This window comes from Musa acuminata, chromosome BXJ3-9 (assembly GCF_036884655.1).
Source record: "Musa acuminata AAA Group cultivar baxijiao chromosome BXJ3-9, Cavendish_Baxijiao_AAA, whole genome shotgun sequence".
Lineage (NCBI taxonomy): Eukaryota > Viridiplantae > Streptophyta > Magnoliopsida > Zingiberales > Musaceae > Musa > Musa acuminata.
In genome coordinates this window covers 5,373,178-5,391,825 of record NC_088357.1, presented here as the reverse complement: position 1 = coordinate 5,391,825, position 18,648 = coordinate 5,373,178, and the positions used below count along the sequence as shown (strand labels likewise).

Below are 18,648 nucleotides of genomic sequence, written 5' to 3'. Positions count from 1 at the left end.
TAATAGCTAGTATAAGACTATGTCAGATTTTATTAAAAAATATTAATAAGTCACAGAGATAATTTGAATAAAATTAAAATTTTAATTTAAAAATATTTTGTAGTGCAAAATTAAAATATTTTGCAGCACTAATTCTAGCTGGTACTTTGCATGCAAAAGAGAGTACCTCCATACTATGGTATCATTGTTTGTTCTCTCGTTACATAATACTATCAATCATTGTTGAAGTGCATTCATGATATTAATATTATTCATGTAACATCCATCATGACTTCTAAATGTGATGCTCATATAATGTTCCACCGAATAACACAGAAAGGATGGTGAAGAATATTGTAAGCACAAAAGGTGTGTACCATTGAGTACATCAAGATTTGGCGAGCTCTAAATCCAAATAGCTTTCACAGGGAAGAATGGAATACAGGAGGGAGAGAGAGAGAGAGAGAGAGAGAGAGAGATCAAATCCCACTCATCTCTCCTCTGAGGAGCCACTCGTATGGAACGTATTATACACGTAAAGTTATCCTCGACGCTACGCCGTACCGCACGAACCCTTTGCTTTGCGATTCGAGCCGTGATCGACAGCGGAAATCCCTCGCACTACCATCGTTTGGACGGCTGGTGATCCGTTGCGGATGGATGAGCGGGGCCCACCTTAGTCACCCAATAAGCGCTCGGGTGGTTGAGCGGGTACGAATCGGATGGGCGCCGGCCGTCGTCCCCATTCGCCGCGCGCGTCTATTTGGTTCCCGTTTCCTCGAAGAATGTTTTCCACCTGGGAGTGATTACCCGCGTGAGATACTCTTATAATGACTGGCTTCGGGGCGAGGAGTTTTTGTGGGACCCATTGGGTCAAAGCGGGTACCGAGTGGCAGTTTTTTATGGGGGCAGCGCAGCAAGAGGGAATGGTCCCATTTGCCAGCTTCCTTTTTAAAGGAGACGCGAGCGGAGAGGCGTCGCTGACGCTGTGAGTGCCCTTCCGACGTCGAAAGATACCCCTCGGCCATCTTCTTTGCCGAATCTCGCCTCTTCTCCCTCTTTTTATAATCCCATCCTTCTATCTGATCTGATTCCTCCCCCTCTATAAATCCCCCTTCTTCGCTCCTCCTCCTGCGTGCCGCGCTCGGGAACGACTCCAGCGAGCCAAGAAAAGGTGGTAAGTCTTCACCACCTACCTTCCATTCGATGGCTTTGATTTGTTTGTTTCCTTTGATTTCTGGATCCTTTCTCTCGAGAAGGACATGGGTTGGAGGTGTGGTTTCCCACCATCGATCTCCTTCTTCTTCTTCCTCGTTCGGGCGATTCACGGTGATTGGACCCCGTCCGTCCGATGAAGATCGGTCGGACCAGGGGAGCCTGTACGTGGTCCCCTCCGGCGTTTTCTGCAGCTTCTGTCGCGCCGTGCGCGGCGCTGCAGCGGCAGGGCGAAAAAAATATTTCCTTTTTTGTTCTGCACTGCGCACTTGCTAGTGGACGCACCACATGGGCGCTCAGAGCGGGTGCAGATCGCACGCTCCCCATGTCAAGTCTTGTGCGTGCCACGGTTTTCCTTGTTTTGTTTTATTGAACGAACGGACGAGGCCAGGCCACCCACGGTGTCTGCGTGCGAGAGCTCGCAGTGGAGTCCGGAGGTTGGAGAAAGGGGCAAAGAGCTGGTCCGCATGAGGCTGTTGTGCTCGTCGCATTTTGGTCACACAATTGTTTCGTCTTCAAGATGCCATGAATTCATCGCATCAGTGTGTGCGCGCGCGGGGCGGACGGGACTCTACCGCGTACGGTTCCGCTGTTTGATGAAATGACAGACAATGTTTGATTAAAGAAAACGTTGCTGTAGCAGTTAGGCCAATGGCTGCTTGCGCAGAGCACCTGGTGAAAGAGATTCTTGGGCGGTCTAAATCCGCCGGAGAATGGTTTGGGACTAGTTGCCTCGTAAACTACAACGCAACAAGACCAAAGTACGTCCGATGGCGACGCGATTGAACCTTTGTCGACCCAGGGACTCCCGGCTCGTGGGGCACGGGATTCACTGTGCACTTTTTGCACGCAATCACAGCCATCCAAACCCGTCTTTTTGCTCCACCATAAGGGTTGAAGAATGCACGCAATGGGTGTGCTATGATTTGCACCAGTCGTATCGCCTTGTCAACGGTCGCACAAAAGGTTGCTTCCCCGCCCTACTTTGGGCGACCACCAGTAGTGTTGTCTTGAATCTGTCTTCTGGGCTCTTTATTCCGTAACGTTCAGCTCTCTCCTTCCTTCAGCACCAAAGCTTGATGCCTTCGTCTGTGCGTTGGACACGAGATGGAATTTTGCTTTCTCTCTCCGCACAGTCACATCTACGTGTAGTGCTATTCTTTATTTCGAATCTGCTTGTTGGTTGGTGGAGCTCAGTGGGAGCACTGCACGCCTCTCCTTAGAAAATTATTGTTCCCACTGGTCCGTAACTCGTGATAAGCTGTGCTTCAGAATGCAACTTGGTGTTGCTACTTGTTAATCCGTGGTTGGTTCTGGTTGTTGTGATATTATTTACTTTGATTCTGGATATCAAAGCCACGATGGGTCAAAAAATTTCCCCATCAAGTGCCTTGATCTGTCAGCTTTGTGAAAGCAGAGCAATCGATTGCGACACGGAAGACCATATGGAACGAAGTCACTTAGTTTTAAACTTAAGGTTCGGAGAAGTGACAATGAGTTTTGTTCTAGAATTTCGTAGTGAAATTGCCTTGAGGTTTTCAAGGTTGACTTGATTGGTTGAATCTGGATTTATAGATTTTAGCATAATTTTTTGGACATATTCTTCTCAATTAGCTGTTCATATTATGTTAGAAGAAATTAATTGACTTTGCCAATCGTCATTCCACAATTCAAACTTGAAAAGTTCTTACATAATAACCCATTTGTGGATTGAAAAGGGCAAAGTAATCATCTACTTACAATATCAGAAGACCTTCAACCATTTAGATTTCAGAGTTTATGTCCTACAGATCAATTTATTTTTCTTTGTTTTTTGTTTAAATAATTATTTATTGAGATGTGCAACACCTCTTTGAATATCTTTTCTATAGTTAATAGTGAGTCGTTATGAATAGGGATCGGAGTGGAAACTTCTGGTTGAAGTTATTTCCTTCAAGTGTATACTTGCTAATACAAGATGCAAATTTCTATTTAGTTAGTCGCTCTCTGCATCTATTAACATACCATGCTATATAAGCATAGTGCAAGTTCCTTAGCCTACAGGACACCTAATCGAGATTAGGCTGCAATTAAAGGTAGGTTGTTTTGGAAAAGGAAACGAAGGTGTTACTTTGAAAATTATTGGTAACTGTTGCTTATAGCTCTTATAATGATTGTTTCTTTTGAAAAAAGGAAACAATATTATCCTTTTACAATGTTAACAGCATCTATCTTTTGTTTCCAGAGAATTGTGTGCCTTTCTTGGTCCTCATGCGACCTTACTTCGACCCTGATTATGAAAATTTCAGCCAATGGATCAATCCCCCAAGGTCTCTCTCTCTTTTCCTCTCTCATTTCTTTACTCCTAATAAAGATTCTATGTGGTTTCTAGATGGCCATCAGCATTTTCTGATATATGGCATCACAGAGTACAATAAGAAGTGAGATAATTTTGTTGACATTATAAGCTGAACACTTACAAGATCAGAAGATAGTAATATCGATAATTCCATATTTTACATGCATATCTGTGCCATTAGTACCTAATCAACATATGCTTCTCATACATTGTCATTGTTATTTTGATATTTTTCCTTCTCTTCAAGATGATTGAATAAGCTGCTTGTGTAAATAATTTGCAGAGTGTGTATAGACAATGTTACCTGCAATGACTGTACACTTGTTAAGGTAAGATATCTTTATCTTTGTACCCTTTAGATCCTCAATCAATCAATATTATTCAACAGTGTTCAACTACATGATTCACAATCTTTTGTCTTTTAAGGTCTCCTATGGTTGTGTTATAGAAAATGATTATGTTCCATGTCTAGAATCCTTGTGTAATTAATGGACCTTTTTCTTTATGGTGATTATTCCAGCAAATGCATAATCATCTAAGCAGAATGAATAAGCCTTGAAGGGCCTACGCCCAGTGCAAAAATCAACATAAAGAAAGTCAAAAATACTTTGTCCCACACAGTAGATTCAGCAAAAATAATTCAGGTTAGCGTACTTTGTGAGGAAGTGGTCCTCTGAGCTGGCATAAAAGAAAGAGGAATACAGAATAAAAAAATCAAGGCCATCATTTGATAACAGAGTCTGAAGAGAAAGGGAGAGAGACAAAGGAGAAATGGAAAAAAAGTGATCTCCTTATTCGCTATATCATCATCGTTCAGCTCCAACTCTGCACTAATATCCAACCTCATCTAAACTAGCTTGACTGCCTCTAATCTTGTTGATGTAACATGGTCTGATACCAGTTCCTCAAGCAAAACAAAAAAATGCAAAAGTTGCAGTCCATTAATCTTCTTTTGTAATATATACTAATTTATTCTCTTCTTGTGCTTAGGTGGATAGTGTGAACAAGCCCGGGATACTTTTGGAAGTGGTGCAGGTTTTGAGCGACCTTGACCTAGCCATTTCTAAAGCTTACATCACTTCTGATGGCACATGGTTTATGGATGGTATGCTCATGATACAATCAACAACAATCTTTGTGAATTTTCTTCAAAGTAGATGCATTGAATTTTCTTTGGATTTTGAATGAATCAGTATTCCATGTTACTGATCAGCAAGGAAGAAAGATTACCGAGAAAAAGACTATCGACTACATTGAGAAGGTGACATCAATACTTATTTTTTAATAATAATAATAGTAATAATTTTATGTTTAATATTAGTACTAACTGTTAAACAAGAGAGTAAACTTGTGGTTCATTTCCTTCTTCAAGTAGACAGAGTTCATAATAGAACTAAATATCTGCTTTGCTGAACATACAATGATGAAGTTGTCTACACCAGTTAGGAGGTTAAGGTTCTGAATGTTGATTTAACTGAATCTAGCAGGCAATATAATGGTTAAATAATTTAGCAGGCTTCTTTTGTCTTCTCATTTTGATCACTATTATAATTTACTAGTTTTCTGAGATCATCATCCATATTGAGATCAAGCATCATTGGGCAGACCTCTAGAATATAGTGTCAGATAAACCAGAATAGCATTGTCAAGGATGGCCTAAATTATCCCTACCAGGCAATGAAGGGTTGCTTATAAACAGTTATTCCTTATGAATCTAAAGGAATGAAGGATATCTGAAATGAAGAGCGTTTTTTTTTTTTTTGGAACTGATGCTTATGAAATGCAGTTTCATATAAATTTCTGTTAATTAACATAAACTAACCACACACCTCATTGTCACCAACAAACCTAATAAACTATTTTTTAAAACTTGATGACAGCATGTTACAATACAATTATATTTATGATCAAAACTTAGGCAGAGAGGCAAAAACAGATTACTCGTTGCAATCTCATGGATTGTATTTAGCAGATGCTATCTCATTATACTAAATAATACTTGCTCTTACAACAACAACAAAAGCAATAATATCCCAGCTATTTGGGGTTATCTAAATTTTATTTTTTCATGTCATTGAATACTTGCTCATGCTGGATTTAGAATATTCTACAACCATAACTTACCTGATGAAAATTGGATGCATAAATTATTCACTTGTTTCGTAGTGTTCCCTTTGTTCATTTTCAGGCTTTAGGTCCAGAAAGCCTAAAGGCGGACTCATGGCCAGGAAAATCAGTGGGAATGCACTCATTTGGTAATCACATTGCTATAGAACTAATTGGCACAGACCGTCCAGGCCTCCTGTCTGAGATCTTTGCGGTCCTTGCAAATCAGCATTGCAATGTGGTAGCTGCTGAGGTTTGGACCCACAAAATGAGGGTTGCTTGTGTTATATACATAAATGATGAGGCCACATCTGAACCAATGAAGGAACCTAGCCGCATGTGTACAATGGAAGAGCAGCTACGGAATGTTTTGCGTGGGTGTGGTGATGATGTAAAAGGTTCTTGCACTAGCTTTTCTATAGGTTCCACTCATGTGGATCGTCGCCTTCATCAGCTAATGCTTGCTGACAAGGACTATGAAGGTTATGGTGGCGCTATAGAGGAGAAAGATGACATGCTTTTCAGGCCAGTCATCACTATTGATCAATGCGAGGACAAAGGTTACTCAGTGGTGAACATAAAGTGCAAAGATCGGTCAAAGTTGTTATTTGATATAGTCTGCACATTGACGGACATGCAATTTGTTGTTTCCCATGCCTCAGTCTCATCTGATGGCCCCTATGGTGTACAGGTATTCACACAACAAACATGATGAGAAAACTTGTCCTTTTTCCTAACTACAAATCATAATATTTCAGTTGTTACGGAGGTACGGAGCAAATTTCTTTTGTTTAGGTCATGTTGTTTTCGAGCATAAATTTCCATTAATATGTTGAGATGAACTAATAGTTAATTAACTGAGCGTGTTAGATGGTTGCAAAATAGATGTTAGTGCATGGCTAGCATATGATTATCATTACAGTTAATAGAAAAGTTGAATGTTCATGATTCTTGTAAGCACATTTTGTTGTATAATTCGCTGCTGTGTTTCATGTATAGGATGCAAATTTCATCATGTCAATTTAAGTTTCCTTCTATTCTCTTTGCAAATTAAGTGGTGAGATTTTGTGCACCTTGCACCATTTTAAATTATAAAAGCCAGATTCCTCTTATGTTCTGAATCTTGTCTTTGACATGCTTTGTAAGATGCATCTAACACCGTCAATTTTTTTGGTTTAATTTATACATTCATATATGCAATTTGGCATGTTCAAACGGATTTTCAGTTTTGTTGGTTAAGATATTGCTTGGCTGATAACGATGCTAAGCATGGTTTAATGATTGCTCAAGATGGTTGTAAAAAAACAACTCTTCATCTGCAGGAGTTATATATTCGTCACAAGGATGGAAAGATCCTTGATTCAAAAGATGAAAAGGAGAGGGTCATCAAGTGCCTCGAAGCTGCAATTCTTAGAAGAGTATCTGAGGTGAAGTAAAAGTTCTTTCCGAGTCTAGTAAATGTGTGATTTCTGCCACTTGTGATAGAGGTATATTTGAATATGGACACTAGAAGATTACAAGTTCAGCCACATTGCTATCTAATGTTTTTGACTGCTTATAGGTGCAATAAAGAGAATCTGTAGATTGCACTAAAGTCAATTATATGGACTGCTTGAGGTATTTATTTGTTGATCACTTCCTCGTAGAGGTCGAAAATTGAATTCCTTGAAAACTGGTTTGATGCATCTACTTTTGTTCCAACTTGACCAGGATGTTATATAATGCTCAGGTTCATATCAGCTAAATGATGATGCTTTGAAGAAAAACATTTTTTTTATCAAGAATATAAATCAACCTAGCATTTTCTGCAGTCTTTACATTGACAATGCAAGAAAAAGGGCACCATGTGACCGAAACATTCATTGCATTTTTTTTTTTATCTACTTGACTTGACATTGAAGAATACTAAGTTGTTTGTCAAGTCTACAAACTCACATTATATCTGAAAGATCAACTTAACAATTTAGTATTTAGTGTACAATCATAAAGAGCTTGCTGTAGGATTGTTATATGTAAATAGACCAAACAAAAGTTCAGAATAATCTTTTTGATCTATTCTCATTTTGCTACAAAATTCTGATCTAATTCTCATTAGTTATCCTTGTCATCTTGCTATCTTGTAACAATGGCATGAAGTTTTAGTAAACAGGAATATTGTTTCTTCTGTTCAATCAATCTCATCATCCTAGGACTTGGTCAATTGCAGGGATTCAGTTTGGAGATTTGTGCTAGAGACAGAGTAGGGTTGCTCTCTGATGTGACAAGAGTTCTTCGGGAGTATGGCCTCTCGGTACTAAGAGCAGATGTGACGACCATAGGAGAGAAGGCCATGAACGTGTTCTACGTGAGGGACCCATCCGGGAATCCAGTGGACATGAAGACCATCGAAGCTCTCCGACAGGAGATTGGACACACCGTGATGCTCAACGTGAAGAGGGTACCTTCCACCACCAAGTCTCCCGAGGCCAGTGGCTGGGCCAAGACCAGCTTCTCCTTTGGCAACTTGTTTGGTAAGTTCTTGAGCTGATCAGGGGCACAGGGTTGGCCTCTTAAGGAATGAGGCTTGTTAGTAAGACCTGCATGTAGATTAAACATCCCGCAAAATGTAAAGTATTCAAATATGGAATGAGAGGGACTGCTAGTAAAGCTGCATGTACCGAATGGATTCCAGAATTATCTGTTTGGGGTCTTGTAGACCAGATGGTGCTTTAAAGGTTCTGTCCCATGGGATAAGGGCATTGATCTTATTACTTGGAGACAGGTTTTTCTGCATCATTTTGTGTACATTGAAGTCCTTGTTGAATTGTCTTCTGATACTAATATAACTTGCTGAACCTTTTAGGTGAAGCAGATCAGAATCATTCACTGACATGGGTCAAAGAGAGAACCAATTGGCAGGAACAGAGGTAACTAACAGCTTCTTTCTCACCCTCCTTTGCAAAGTGCATGCATGAGGGGGTTGACTGCTTATTAGCTTATGCCTTGTCATTATATTCCTTTGCTTTCCTCTTCTTTCTCTTCCAAGAAGCTTGATCTAAGAGTTAACAATATAGATGAAGACCCTGGTTTATTTCACTTTTGTACCCTAATGTTTTCCAGGGCTTTTAAAATCGGGTCCATTTGGTTAGTCGGATTGAAGACTTTAGTTCTGTAGAAAAATCAGATTTGTGAAATCAGAAACCAAAAACTTGGAAAACATTAGAAATCAGTGGAATACTTGTAATGATCAAAACCAAACATTGTTTTCAAAATAATATCACTAATTTTCCGTGGCTTTATATATATGGCAATAAGAAATGATATTATACATCGTAAGCTATAAAATATTTGATAAAAAAATAACTTTTTGCATAAGGTAAGCGGCAGAAGTAGGATTTAAACCCAGAACCTTATGACAAAATGTCAAGATCTTTATCGGCTAAACTAGTTAGCGCATTTAAAATATTACACAAGTTACTATGGTTTTCATTTTCTATAATTTAAACTAGTTAACAACTATAATTTTCATTTTCTAAAATCATTATGTCCTATGTAACTATCATTATATTTGTATGAGGGTCCGTTCTTCATCAAATCTATCTCTTATCACCATACACTGTGTGGTAGTTAATGTGTTAACAACTAGAATCTTCATTTCCTAGAATCATTATGTCGCATGTAATTATTCAGTATGTTTGTTTGAGAATCAGTTCTTAATCAAATGAAACTAAATGTATTTATCAATGTTCCTTTGGTACCAAAGTCAAGATCTCTTGAGCACATAAACATACAAGAAATTATTTTCTCTATATGGTCCTACATCGTTTTCTTTTAAGGGTCCTACATGAGTTTTCTCAAGGGTTTGGCTCCTTTAGGATTAAGCATGCTTATTAATGCAAAACCATCATAAGCGACGATGAAAGACGATGAGAAATGATATTAATGCAGAACACTGATATGTATGTTTATTCTCACATTGATTGAGTATCAAAATTTACATCTATGCTCACTGGTGACAAAGAGCAATGTCAATCAAACAGTCGACTAAAAAAACCTTCTTGGATGAAAAATGGAGTCATATCACATCCCATATTATTTATTTTTGCTGATAAGAGAAAGAATTGTATAACTACAAGCGACTCACACACAACATGGCACACCCAAAATGACAAACTACAAGAACAAAAGGAAAGAACACCTCACAGTAGTAGCTCAACTCCTCACAACAACAATAACTTAATCTCTAGACACTCAACTATGCTTCATGAAGATACCACGATTGATACGTTTATTCTGCGCTCAGTTCGATGGAACTCTGAATTTTTCGTATCGAGCTCCGATCTCATTGTATGTCTTCAATCCGATCAAGCTGTTGAACTCCTCGAATGTGGTCAGCTTGTGGAGCTGGTCTCTGCTGGTTCCTTCTTCCTTCATCACCTTGAGGACGTCGATTAATGCACGTGCAGATGCATAGACGGCCGTGGTAGAATGCACGATGAGGTGGAAACCCATCTCTTTGAGTTCCTTAGGTGTGTGCAAGGGTGTAAAGCCGCCTTCGAGCATGTTGGCAGCTCGGAATCCATTTGTCTTTTTGCAAACTTCTCTCAGCTCATCGTCGCTCCTCGGTGCCTCGACGAAGCAGGCATCTGCTCCAGCCTGCACGAGTCAATGAGCCAGTGCCAAGGTCATCAGTTTCTCTACGAATCGAGAGAAAGCTTGTTGCTTGTTGGAGAAACCAATCAAAGGCAGTAGGAGCTTTATGCATATCAAAATGCATGTGTGTGAGAGAGATTTTACTGTTAGTGGATCTTGATGCAAGATTCAAAGTAGTCTACAGAACTATGTTAACAGTTTCGGTGTAAAGTTCTTCAGAAGAATACTGAATTTAAATTCTTACAACAAAGATCAAGATAATGATACCCAACAATTTTTGAAAGTTTAACAACTGCAACTAAAGATGTTGAATAATTTTTGCAGTGACCCTCTGTTTCTGATTCACTTACTACCTTATGTACCACACAAAGAATAGCCACATTTGACATCTAGAAGCATCAGGTAATGACAACATCTCAAGTATTATATATGGGCATGCTAAAAAAAACCTATACCAATCAACACATAGTAAAAGAGAGATTCTCAAAAAAACTACATCGAAGTTTCTAGGCATGTAGTAATTCGGAGCCTATCATGCAATTATAGATATACCTTTGAAGGGCAAAAGTCACTATCATATAACTTCATTCAATTGTATGGTGAGGCAAGAATTGGCAAGTTAAAAACATAAATACTTGCTGGTTGTCAATTAAAATTGAATAGACCTAGTAATTCGATTAATATGATACCTCCATGTAGAGGTTAGCCCGTGCAATCGCTTCAGGTAGACCACCTGCAGTGGCACGAGCATCAGTCCGAGCAATAAGAAAGAAGTCAGCATCACCAATGGCTTCTCTTGCAGCTGCTATTTTTGCAGCATGTTCCTCAGCTGGGATCACCTAAGACAAGTGACACGAAGCAAAGTTTCATGCCTGAATTTAAAACATTATCGAAGCTGGGAAAAGAAAACAAGACAACAATTCTCGTTTTTCTTCTCAGATTGTTACCTGTTTACCCTGCATATGCCCTGGTTGCCAGAGAGCAAAAAAAAGAAGCCAAAAAAGAAAACTCTCGTCACACAGATTCCACAGGAAACAACACAGTTAAGATCAGCCACAGTTGAATACCAATGGCTAGTTGTAAGAAAAGATTAATGTTCTCTTACCACACTTCTTTGGCCAAACTTGATCCTGTAATCAATGTGAAAATAGAAAAAGTTAGCTCTAAAACTAAGAACTAAATGAGAGCAGACTGCAATTCCTAGCATGGAGGTAAGTCATCATCATCGAACCTCAAGAAACAGACCAGCGGCACCAGTAGCAATTATATCTTTGACAGTCCTTTGGACATTGAGAGCATTGCCACCTCCGGTATCTGAAATGTTTCAGAGAACTAAAATTATAACCGAAGTGCATTTGCAAGATGGATAAAACACATCAAATAGACCTTTTTTTGGGCAGAAAAACAAAGAGTGAGCTGATTAAGTGGTTCTCAGTATGTTTAGTGTAAATCAAATTTGGATCGAAGCAGATCTAATGAGATCAAAGATTTCGACTGGCTAATCACATATACATATTTCACCATTTGGCTGACAATAAATTCCATGTGTTGGATATGCTAAGCTTGCATACATATGGCAGTAATAAACAGCCCTCTTATCTTTATTCCTTAATGATATTAGAAAAAACTATTCATTGCACACAAAGGTTTCCTTGAGATTGCGGAACCGTTCAAGATGCAAGTATTACATTATATTTTCTTCCAATTCTATTAATTTACATATATTTTTTATTTTCATGCTGTACAGAAGGATTCATTACTCACAATTCAAACTACTCGAAGTTCCAGAACTCCTTGAAAAGATTGTGGTAAAATATTATATTCATCAAATCAATTGGTCTACCTAAACTGTGAAAAGTGAGCATAAACTGTCGTGGACAAAGTGCCTGCAAATTGCCATATTTCGTAAGCTTCAAAGCTACCAGTAAGCATCAAAAGTGACGACCAAGCACATCACTCTTCGCCTTACTGGTGCTTACAGACACATTAGGGTTTCCTGCTCAAGTAACAACAGAGCAGGACAAAATTTGACAGAGAACTGAAGAAATGCTGTTGAAAAGGAGCAGAATAATACGAGCGGAAGAAGATGATTACCAGCGTCAACGATGAATGCAACATTTGGAGCCGCGGCACAAATTGCTCGAGCTGCATCCGCCATCTCCGGCGGCCTAAAATTCAAGAAAGACAAAAGGAACAAACGAATTAGAGAAATCAGACGAGGAATGGGGAGGCTGGAGGGGTTGGGGGTAAGAGGGAGATACGTGAGGAGGCCGATGTCGGGCATGCCGAGGCGGGCGGCTGAGACGGCGTAGCCGGAGATGAAGCCGGCGCGGAACCCTAAGCTCTGGAGGACGGCCGCCGAGAGCGCGTCGTAGATCCCGGGCATCAGCACGATGCCCTCCTCCTCGATGAGGCGGTGCATGCGCGTCTTCCTGGGGCCTGATAACGCCGAGATCGACCTCACAGTGACTGCCACCGGGGAGTTCGCCATCTCTCTTCTCGCTTGCGGCACTGGGAAGCTTCGCACTCGGGACTGGGAGAAGAGAGAGACAGAGCGAGGGATGGAGGATACCGAAGGGCGGGATTTATAGAGCGCGCGAGGGTCGAAGGCTGGGTCTGGGTTGGCCCACGGCGGAAGACCGTTGACCACGCGAAGGGCTGAGATTGTTCCAAAGCCCAGAATGATCTAATCATGACCGTTCAAAGCGTAGAGCGCGGTTTGTGAACCGTTCATTCACACGTCAGCTGAATCATGTGCACACAAAAAAATCATCGTAGCATTTCACTCACCTGTTAGTCGGCCCGGTTTTCTACCAGTCTCATAATTCGTCGAAATTATGGAGCCACGTGGGACCCATTGAGATGTTGTGGCAAGAGGCTTCGATTGCAGAAGGCATTCCGTGGGGCCAAGCCAGCCTTTTTATCTCGACCACTCATCCTGTCAGACTCGACAGTGCCACGTGGAGGGCCCCGACACACAAGACGACTTCGGTCGCGACACGCCCGCCAAGTCAACGTGGCTCGAGTCGCGTCTGAAGTCTGGAATTCGAGCATTGCTGAATAATTTATTCGTCCCAAAATTCCATCCCCCACAACCTTCTCAGCTCTCTCACATGACAAGCGGAGCCCACACGTCAAGTTACCGCACATAATGGATCCAAACCCGCAACACGAAAACACGTGTCATTAATCACTTAGCTTATCGTGCCAATTGATAACTCCATGTGATTCATGAAGACGTGCACGTTTTGATCGACGACAAGTCCGTCCTGATCTCGATCGAACGCTCTCTTGTCCTCACCCAATCTAATGCTCCTCAACGTGTTCCACAACTCTACCCTCACACGTGCACAATACAATAAGGAAGGATGACTTTTATTGATCATATTAAGGAGCGGTGATTATTATTATTATTATTATTATGAATACTTATATATTTGTTTTCGAATAATAATATTTATATTTTAATTTTTAAGAATCGAATCTAATCACTTTGATTTTGATTTGATTTAGAATCATTCAATCATCATCGTACATTTTATTGATTCGATTTCAATCGAATATCTTTGGGTGACATAATTATTCTCGAAACTTAGCACGTGGGAGTCTCTCGATCTGAACCAAAACATGGAGTACATCAAGTACTTAATCAAATACATTCTACAACATTAAGGTAAATATAATATATCATTAACCTACCTCTTATTATCTAATAATCATATGCTTGATGGTTGTCACTTGACAAGGATTGATCGATATAGGGGAAAATGATTGCATGGATTTGTCATTTGATTTCAATTATTGTTGCAAATGGGGGGACATTTTGCACTATAGATTGCTTGGCTATCCCTATCGTTGTTGACCTCTATCAGTAATTAGTGTCGCTTCCGATTGTATTGGACACAAACTTTGTTTGTGGTTATTTGATGCTCTCATTATCATGAATTGGATTGTTGTCATTAGAGACAAAGTGGTTGAAAGGGTTCTTCACCAACCAAATTTGAAACATGTCTCATAAGTGGTTAGCAATTGGTCGGGTATATCTAATTTGCTAATGTTCTATCTATCTAAAGCTTTTATGTTCATTTTTCTTAATTTTTTTTGGTAGTCATATGCTTATATTCCTCTAATTTTTTAAATATTGATGAGGGTAATAAATGGTGACAAGACCCGGGCTGACGCCAGCTGTCCCAGACGACGCCTCACACCTCAACCGACCCGGCGGAACCTGGTCAAATGAACCAGAACGCAGACCGAGGCCCATTAACGATCTGCTCAGACTCGGTCCTTCACGCCATGCCAGCGCTAGTGGCAGACGCTACCTGTCTCCTGCAAGCAGGCACATCAGACACGGTAAATCACCCTATAAAAACCCCGCTCCTGAGAGGGGCAAAGAGAGGAAAAAAAGACACACGCAAACAGACCACTTCACATCACTAACTTGATCGTCGGAGGGGTCGGGCCGAGCTTCGGACCCGACCTGTGTGTAGGTGAGAAGACGAGGTTAGCGCCTCCGGGACGCGGAGCAGAGGAGGCCTTCTCTACGGAATGCCCCGACGAACCCCGGCGCGATTTGATCCGCGCGACCGGCCACTTCAGCAACAACGAGATCCCCCGCCATTCGGACTCGACACAAGCCGTGTCGGCCCCGAGGCCACGGCATAAAGTTGTTCACACTGACATAATTATATATAAAGTTGATCATAAAATCAAAAGGACATAAATAATATTGTTGTTCTTTTTTTCGACCTAAGTTTAATCTTATAATTCTTTTTGTGAAAAGAAAAGTGTGGTTAATTATATATTATCCCTTATAGTTAGACTTTTTAGTATTCTGATCCCTAGATTTAAAATCTTTTTGTTAGAATCTCTATAATTATAAAAGTGAAACATTTAACCTCATTTATCCTCGATTTTACTAACAAAAGATATAGCACATATAGGAATGACATGAAAATAATAGGTAAAAGGTTATTTTTAATGTCTTAATTATATTTTGTTTTGTTATATCTTAATTAAAATTTCTTAGTCAACTATTGTGGTAATGGCGAAAGTGGCGCCACCGCATCGTGAGCAACGCAATCTGCTCTTAGCAACAGCAAGGGCTGAGCCTTGAGGTCCTTGAGATGTTTTTCATACTGATATACTATAAGGTTAAGGGGCTGAAGGTGAGGAAGGGAGCACTCGAGTGTGCGATGAGGCAGAGTTCGATGATGATGAGGAGCTCCACCTCCTCCCTTGTTACAAACTCACCACTCACGTAACTTGTCCAATCTATCACAACCTCGATCTACTATCTGTAGCCACCCCTACGACATATATGATGGGTCTTTAGCCCAAAATTATTGCCTAGCCACATGATCATATTGCTAGCATTATGAACCCATAATGGTGGAGGGAGAAGAGGAAGAGCGAAAGGAGATAGCCACAAAATTGACATGGATTGGAAGCTAGAGGCGAGTGGCCCGGTCGCAATCCAGGCAACAACCGACAAAGCTCTCTCTCATGGTCCGAGCTATGCAGACGCAAATGCCTCACCTCCTGCCAATGTAGAGGCAAAGCGATGTCAATGGAGGAAGAGAAGTGAGAGCGACAAGCAGAGGGTGTACCGGTCAACGTCCTCCGTAAGTCAAACCTTGAAAATACTTGATTGAATGAGATTGTAAGAGCTTCACCGGTTGTCGCTCAGATTGCGACAAGGCTGCCCACCTCTAACTTCTAATCCACACCAATTATGTGGTTGCCTTCTTCAGCTCCTCCTCTTTCACCGCCATCATTGTGGGTCCATGACGATGGCGATATGATCCTATGATAGGGTAGTAGTTTTGGGCTGAAGACCCACCACGTTTATAACAGGGGTAGATGAGGTAATTTATATGAGAGGCAAGCCAAGCATCAGTATGGCTCAAGTGGAAGACATGGCTGCAATGAGGGAGGAGACGAAGCTCCTCATCATCCTTGAAATCATCGAGGCACACTGCACACTCGAGCGTCCCCTTTCTCACCTTCAGCCCTTTAATCTTAAAGTACACCAGCGTGGAGAACATCTGGAGGACCTCGAGGCTTAGCCCCTACTACCATTAAGAGCAAGTTGTGTCGCCCGTAGTGTGGTAATGCCATCATTTGCCACCACTATAATAGTTGACTAAGAAATTTTAATCAAAGGTATAACAAAAGAAAAGGTAATTAAGATATTAAAATTATCTTTTTGTCCATTATTTTCGTGTCATTCCTATACTTTGTATTTTCTGTCGGTAAAATCGACGATATTAGGATAAATTGGATTAAATATTTTACTTTTATACATATAAAATTTTCAACATAAATTTTTAAGTTTAGGAATTAAGATGTTAAAGAGGTCTAACTAGAAGAGATAATCTATAATTAGTTCATAAATCCCTCACAAATCTAGAAAATAGTAAGCAACATAGGTAATTTCTTATCCATGCATAAAAAATTATTGTCAAACTTATAATATAAGATTAATTGTTCCATGTGGCATTAAAATTGAAATCGAGCATTCTTCTTCGAAACAAATATCTACAAATATTCAAGTCCTCCTTAAAAATATTATTGAAAAGTCGATTAAAATTTTCATAGCAAGGGATGATAATTGGTTGTGGATCAGGTTCGGATATCCTATTACTCGAAACAGAGAAGTATTAATTCGGATTGGATTCAAATAAAGGATGGGCACAATATTACCATCCCTAATGGATCATGCGATGCTCATATCCTCCATTAGATTGGGTTCCATCTCATGGCCCATTGTAAATAGTCCTTCCATATGCATGGATTTCATCGTAAAGTTACTATTCAATATTAAGAATCACAAAATAAGTAAGCTAAGAACCAAGAACAAGCTTTGATACGTAATCTATGGAGAGTGTTTATAAATACTTCTTTTCATCAAAACCATATATCGGTTTGGTAGGCTTATTATGATTACCATATTTCTAAGTCGTTCCTTTGATGCAGATCAATATAATGAAATCAGGTTGGTTGGTAAGAGAGAAGAAGATTGATGAAAGCTCGGTGAAACACCTCTACCAAACAAGACCGAAGAACTTGGATGTGACATATGGACAATTCCACAAGTTGTAGATCCTTATACATACCTTACTTCATAAAGCTAATCACTTCATAAATCAACACTCCACTTGATTCAAAACGTTACATTGTAAAAGTACCTTAGATGTGTCTCACGCATTTATTACTCTCTTTTATCTTCTGAATCCTTCGACCCTACTAATTTAACCATCGGAGGAGTTCTTGTCGAACATATCCGATGTAGTTTTTACATGAACTTCATTTGAATCCTTCGATCACTCCGACACCAAACTTGCGATAGGCTTAGTTTGCAAGATACATTTTAATTCCGAACTACTTACGTGTCGGGCGATCAATATGTATACTAACAATAAGATTCAAAGCTACTCATTGGAGGAGAGTAAAGATTCAAAGCATGATCATTAAAATTGTGACGGTGGATGGAAATTCGAAGATGATGATGATGTGAAGAGGGAGTTCAGCTTTCTCTATGCCTCAACATGCATGTTTAAGGTGGTAGATTTGTACCATCATCCCTCTACCAACGAGACCCGAACAAGAAGCCCTATTCGATCGCTAAATCCATCCATAAGCTTATTGTATCTCATTAGGGGGAATGATTATACATTACCTGAGTTTGACTTTTGTAAAGACGAGCTTTGGCAACACTGTAAGATTGCAATTTAGACGATAAAGAATCCAAATAAAAAAAACCATTTTACATGGATAAGATTGTCTAAGCATAAGCCTTATGTGTTGGGTTCGCACATTGTTTGTGGTTTTGCTAGTCTAATATTGTGGATCATGAGGTCTTGGGTGATCTTAATTACGTAGCTGAGGAATTAAGTGATTTTTCTCATCTTCATTTCTTGTGTGTTCACGAGAATGGAGAGTCTCCATCGATTTAATTCCTCTCCCAAATTAATCCAAGACTTTGTCAAATTAATTACTCTTCTTATTAATGCATATTTACCGATTGCTTCGCGTTAAATTCAGAATCATGAGAATGAATTTTTTTTATTTTTTTTCTTTGAATGTAAATAACAATATTATTAGTATTATAAGTTTTAACTATTTGAGGTCGATACATGCATCTCTTATCGCAATTGAGATTCGTAAAAAGTCATATGTTTAATTAAGTCTAAAGTATTTATATTCTTATTAATAATTTCTATTAAGATTCTTTTACGCCTTTCTCTATGTCTCCTCTTACCCCCTAACATTAATCATTATTTTACTTATTCTAACGACATATACCCATATTAACTTATCATGATATCTAGTTATTCACAAATAAAAATATATTTTTTCTATATTTCCTAGTAACT

At 39.6% G+C, this 18,648-nt stretch overlaps 2 protein-coding genes across 4 annotated transcripts; one reads left to right on the top strand and one right to left on the bottom strand.

Annotated features, from left to right (window-relative positions):
• The first annotated feature begins 973 nt into the window (after positions 1-973).
• On the top strand, positions 974-8,410 carry LOC135650142 (ACT domain-containing protein ACR3-like). 3 transcript variants are annotated; one of them, XM_065169309.1, is made up of 8 exons: positions 974-1,156; positions 3,419-3,503; positions 3,816-3,861; positions 4,523-4,637; positions 4,726-4,793; positions 5,721-6,329; positions 6,961-7,065; positions 7,845-8,410. In XM_065169309.1, the coding sequence occupies exons 2-8, from the start codon at positions 3,445-3,447 to the stop codon at positions 8,163-8,165; spliced, it is 1,323 nt and encodes a 440-aa protein (XP_065025381.1). In that variant the 5' UTR covers positions 974-1,156; positions 3,419-3,444; the 3' UTR covers positions 8,166-8,410. The 3 variants fall into 3 exon arrangements, with proteins under 3 accessions (XP_065025381.1, XP_065025383.1, XP_065025384.1); XM_065169311.1 differs by having other exon boundaries at positions 978-1,153; XM_065169312.1 differs by lacking the exon at positions 974-1,156 and adding an exon at positions 2,537-2,671.
• Positions 8,411-9,680: 1,270 nt separating this feature from the next.
• Positions 9,681-12,824, bottom strand: LOC103997446 (carboxyvinyl-carboxyphosphonate phosphorylmutase, chloroplastic). Its single transcript, XM_009418663.3, has 7 exons — positions 12,532-12,824; positions 12,365-12,438; positions 11,502-11,584; positions 11,376-11,400; positions 11,218-11,237; positions 10,960-11,109; positions 9,681-10,273 (listed from the first exon to the last, which is right to left on the bottom strand). The coding sequence occupies exons 1-7, from the start codon at positions 12,759-12,761 to the stop codon at positions 9,917-9,919; spliced, it is 939 nt and encodes a 312-aa protein (XP_009416938.2). The 5' UTR covers positions 12,762-12,824; the 3' UTR covers positions 9,681-9,916.
• Positions 12,825-18,648: the final 5,824 nt, after the last annotated feature.

Coding starts and splice junctions, on each gene's coding strand:
- LOC135650142 (XM_065169309.1), top strand. CDS start 3,445: ATGCGACCTTACTTCGACCCTGATTATGAAAATTTCAGCCAATGGATC. Junction 3,862..4,522: donor ATGACTGTACACTTGTTAAG/GTAAGATATCTT, acceptor TCTTGTGCTTAG/GTGGATAGTGTGAACAAGCC. Junction 4,638..4,725: donor TGGCACATGGTTTATGGATG/GTATGCTCATGA, acceptor TGAATGAATCAG/TATTCCATGTTACTGATCAG.
- LOC103997446 (XM_009418663.3), bottom strand. CDS start 12,761: ATGGCGAACTCCCCGGTGGCAGTCACTGTGAGGTCGATCTCGGCGTTA. Junction 11,585..12,364: donor TGCATTCATCGTTGACGCTG/GTAATCATCTTC, acceptor GAAACATTTCAG/ATACCGGAGGTGGCAATGCT. Junction 11,238..11,375: donor AGTTTGGCCAAAGAAGTGTG/GTAAGAGAACAT, acceptor TCTGGCAACCAG/GGCATATGCAGGGTAAACAG.